At 61.7% G+C, this 4,573-nt stretch overlaps 1 protein-coding gene across 1 annotated transcript; it reads right to left on the bottom strand.

Annotated features, from left to right (window-relative positions):
- Positions 1-157: 157 nt before the first annotated feature.
- On the bottom strand, positions 158-4,181 carry LOC311429228 (U1 small nuclear ribonucleoprotein 70 kDa-like). Its single transcript, XM_084540340.1, has 7 exons — positions 4,061-4,181; positions 2,842-2,999; positions 1,858-1,920; positions 1,609-1,663; positions 1,445-1,509; positions 1,272-1,334; positions 158-332 (listed from the first exon to the last, which is right to left on the bottom strand). Exons 2-7 carry the CDS (start codon positions 2,986-2,988, stop codon positions 177-179), a joined length of 549 nt encoding a protein of 182 aa, XP_084396466.1. The 5' UTR covers positions 2,989-2,999; positions 4,061-4,181; the 3' UTR covers positions 158-176.
- Positions 4,182-4,573: the final 392 nt, after the last annotated feature.

Raw genomic sequence — 4,573 nt, 5'->3', positions numbered from 1 at the left:
TAATCGCACCCCCCCCGGCGCGTTTCCCCCCCCCCCACCCAAAACACCCCCCCCGAACCCCCCCCCCCCCCTTTAAACACGACGACGGCGCCGCCGCTCTCCTTCCTCCTCCTCCTCCTCTCCTCCTCCTCCTCCTCCCGGGGACTCACCTGGGGGGGCTGTAAGGTTTTTTTTTTTTATGGGGGGGGGGGGGGCAAAGAGAGGGGGGGGTGCGCATGCAGCTGGGGGGGGGCGCGGGGGGGGTACTCACAGTGCATGTCCCGCTCGTGCTCGTACTCGATGAAGGCGTAGCCGCGGGGTTTGCCGGAGCGCTTGTTGTACACCATGTAGATCTGATGGGGGGGGGGGTTGGGGTTATTTGGGGGGGTTTGGGGTTATTTATGGGGTTTGGGGGGTATTTATGGGGTTTGGGAGGGAGTTAGGGGGTATTTGTGGGGTTATTAATGAGGTCTTGGGGGGTCTGGGGGTATTTATGGGGTCCTTTATGGGGCTTGGGGGGTATTTGTGGGGTCCTTTATGGGGTTTGGGGGGTATTTGTGGGGTCCTTTATGGGGTTTGGGGGGTATTTGTGGGGTCCTTTATGCGGTTTGGGGGGTATTTGTGGGGTTTAGGGCGGTATTTGTGGGGTCATTTATGGGGCTTGGGGGGTATTTGTGGGGTTTGGGGGGTATTTATGGGGTTCTTTATGGGGCTTGGGGGGTATTTGTGGGGTCCTTTATGGGGCTTGGGGGTTATTTGTGGGGTTTGGGGGATATTTATGGGGTCCTTTATGGGGCTTGGGGAGTATTTGTGGGGTCATTTATGCAGTTTGGGGGGTATTTGTGGGGTTTGGGGGTTATTTGGGGGGTTTGGGGGTTATTTACGGGATCCTTTATGGGGTTTGGGGGGTTGGGGTTGTGTTTGGGAGTTAATATATAGGTTTTTGGTGGTTTCAGTTATATTTGGGGGTTATTTATTGAGTTTGGGGTTTTTGGGAGAGCTTTGGGGGTTATTTATGGGGTTTGGGGGATACTTATGGGGTTATTTATGGGACTTGGGGGTTATTTTTATGGAATTTGGGGGTTGTTTACGGGGCTGAAGGTTTTGAGGTTATTTATGGGTTTTGGGGCATCTTGGGGATCATTTATGGGGTTTGTTTTTTTTGGCGGGATTACGTGGGATTTTGGAGTTATGGGGGAGTTGGGGTGGAGGAAGGGGATTGGGGGAGTTGGGGATTTGGGGATTTAAGGGTAAAATTATAGGATTTAGGATTTTTTTGGGGGGGGACTCACCCGCTTGATGGGGCCGTACACCTCAAATTCCCGGCGCAGCTTGGACTCCGTCGTGTCGTAGTTCTGTTTTTTTTTGGGGGGGGGACAGAAATAGGGTGAGGGGCTGTGGCCCTACAAGCCGGGGGGGGGGCTGACCCCATAAATTTAGGGCACGGGGGGGGCGCAGCACTCACCACCCTGGCCACGAAGAGGGTTTTGAAGGCGTCTCCTTGGGCGTTGGGGTCGTTGTGGGGGTCCCCTAAATTTTGGGATCAGAACGGGGGGGGGTCAGGTGAGAAGTGAACCCCCCCTCCTCCCTTTCCCCGCCCTTTTTTGGGGTAAAAACCCCAAAACTTACACATTTTGAGCTCATTTTCCACCTCCTGCTGCCTCCGCTCTATCTTCTCTCGCCGCTGGGAATTTGGGGGGGGGGACAAAAATTTGGGGTGAAGCCGTGGGGGGGGGCCCAAAACCACACACGGGGGGGGTTTTGGGGTCCCCAACCCCATAAAGGGGGGGGTTAGGGTGATCCCAAAGCCCATCCCGTGCCCCTAAAGGGGTCCCCAAATTTGGGGGGGGGTCGTTAATTGGGGGGGGGGCACCGTACCTTCCGCTCCATGCGCTCCTCCCGCGTCTCGGCACGGGTCGGGGGGGGGGCGTCACGCGGGTCCTGGGGGGGAAAAGGGGGGGGTTATAGGGTCGGGAGGGGTTTTAGGGGGGGTTATGGGGTCAGGAGAGGGTTTTGGGGTTGGCAGGGTTTTATTGGGGGGGTTATGGGGTCGGGAGGGGGTTTTGGGGGGGTTATGGGATCAGGAGGGGGTTTTGGGGAGGGTTATGGGGTCGGGAGGGGTTTTAGGGGGGGGTTATGGGGTCGGGAGGAGGCTTTAGGGGGGTTATAGGGTTGGGAGAGGGTTTTTGGGGGGCGTCATATGGGTGCTGGGGGAAAAAGGGGGGTGTTATAGGGTCGGGAGGGGAGTTTGGGGGGGGTGAGTGGTTTTACGGGGGGGTTATGGGGTCAGGAAGGGGTTTAGGGGGGTATGGGGTCAGGAAAGGGTTTGAGGGAGAGGTTATAGGGTCAGGAAAGCTTTTGGGGATCACATTATGGGGTTGTGAGGGGTTTTGGGGGAGTTACTGGATCACATTATGGGGTCGTGTGGGGCTTGGGGGTAAGGGCAGGATGTTATAGGATCATGAGGTGTTGTGGGGGAGCTATGGGGTTGTGTTATGGGGTCGTTAGGGATTTGGGGGGACATTATGGGATCGTGAAGAGTTTAGGAGGTAATGGAGGGGTGTCATAGGGTCATGAGAAGTTTTTGGGGAGCTACGGGGTCATGTTATGGGGTCGTGAGGGGTTTGGGGGTAATGGGGGGATGTTATAGGATCACGAGGTACTTTGGGAGAGCTATGGGGTCGTGAGGGGTTTTGGGGTCCTGTTATAGGGCCGCAAGGCTTTTGTGGGGGATTATGGGGTCGTGAGGGGTTTTGGGGCAGTTACGGGTTTGTAAAGGTTTTTTGGGGGGGTTGGGGGGTAGGAGGGGATTCGGGGGGGTCTGGAAAAAGTGGGGGGGGTCTGGAGAAAGGGGGGGCTGACCTCGAACTCGCGGATGTAGGGCGCGATGCCGCTGTAGGGCTGGTTGTGGTGTTTCTCATGGGGCAGCTTCTCCAGGGGGGGCAGGTAGGGGATGGGGTCGCGGGGGGCGAAGAGCGCCAGCAGGTTGGGGGGCAGGAACTGCGTCATGGTGGGGCGATCTGGGGGGGGGGGGACACACAAAAAATAAGGGGAGGGGGCCTTAGGGATGCCACCCCCAGCCCCACAGACCCCAAGCCCCCAGCCCTGTGCTGCTGGACCCTATAGGAGGCCGGGCCAGGCCCTAAAATTGTCCCCATGCCCCCCCCCCCAAATGACCAACCCCCAGCCCCACCCCCAACCCTATAACCCCCCCGTAACCCCCCAGCCCGACCCCACAGACCCCAAGAGGCCCCCAGGCTCCCCCAAACCCCATAAATTCCCCCCCCCTCAAACCCCACACGCAGCCCCCAACCCCAAAAGCCCCCTCAGAGCCCCCCCCAGGCCTCACAACCCCTCACAGCCCCCCCCAAACCCCAAAATCCCCCCCAAAGCCCCCCCAGGCCTCCCTCTAGGCCTCCCCCAGGCCCCAAAGCCCCTCACAGCCCCCCCCAAACCCCCCAAATCCCCCCCAAAGCCCCCCCCCTTTGCTCCTCAGACCCCCCCCCAGGCCCTATACCCCCCCAAAACCTCCCAGCCCCCCCAAACCCCAAAAGCCCCCCCCAAAACCCTCAGAGCTCCCCCCCAGGCCTCACAGCCCCCCCCCAGGCCCCACAACCCCTCACAGCCCCCCTCAAACCCCAAAATCCTCCCTCAAAACCGCCCCCCTTTTGCTCCCCAGCCCCCCCCCAGGCCCTATAACCCCCCCCCAAAACCCCCCAGCCCCCCCAACCCCCCCCCAAACCCCTCAGAGCCCCCCCCAGGCCTCACAGCTCCCCCCCAGGCCCCAAAACCCCTCATAACCCCCCCAAACCCCAAAATCCCCCCCAAACCCCTCAGAGCCCCCCCCAAACCCCAAAATCCCCCCCCAAAGCCCCCCAGGCCCCCCCCAGAGCCCCCCCCTAGGCCTCACAGCCCCCCCCAGGCCCCACAACCCCTCACAACCCCCCCCCAAACCCCAAAATTCCCCCCCAAACCCCAAAATTCCCCCCCAGAGCCCCCCCCTTTTGCTCCCCAGGCCCCCCCCGACCCCCCCATCCCGTCACGTGACCTCCCCCCCCCCTCAGGCCCCCCCCTCACGGACCCCCCGGGCGCTCGCGCTCCCTCCGCCCGCTCCGGCCTGGCCGCCCTCGCGCCCTCTGCGCATGCGCGGCCGCCTCACGGCGGCGGCGCGCGGCGGGAGCCGGAACTCGCTGCGGGAAGGGGGCGGGGCCTGGCGGGAGGGGGGATGTGGGCGGGGCCTCTCCGGATCCCTCCGCGGGAGGAAAGGGGAAGGGGGGTGGAGCCACAGTTGTCATGGCAACAGGCGGGATCCTTCCGCCGATTCCCGCCACAAGTCCCCGCCCTAGCAACGGGGGGGCGGGGCCTTGCCACGCCCTAGCAACCGAAGGGGCGGGCCCTTAGCAACGGTGGTGAAGTGATTGACAGCCCCGCCCGTTGCCTAGCAACAAGGGGCCCGGCCATAGTAACCACCTGGGATCCCCCGGCCCCCCCCATAGCAACGGCCTGGCAACACCCCGCCTGTATCCTAGCAACGGGGGGGGGGTGACACCGCCTGTCGTTACCATAGCAACCGCCTGACAACCCCCTGCTCATC

Source organism: Aythya ferina (assembly GCF_964211825.1).
Source record: "Aythya ferina genome assembly, contig: HAP1_SCAFFOLD_449, whole genome shotgun sequence".
NCBI lineage: Eukaryota > Metazoa > Chordata > Aves > Anseriformes > Anatidae > Aythya > Aythya ferina.
The sequence above is the reverse complement of the archived record's forward strand: the minus strand, read 5'-3'. Positions and strand labels throughout refer to the sequence as shown.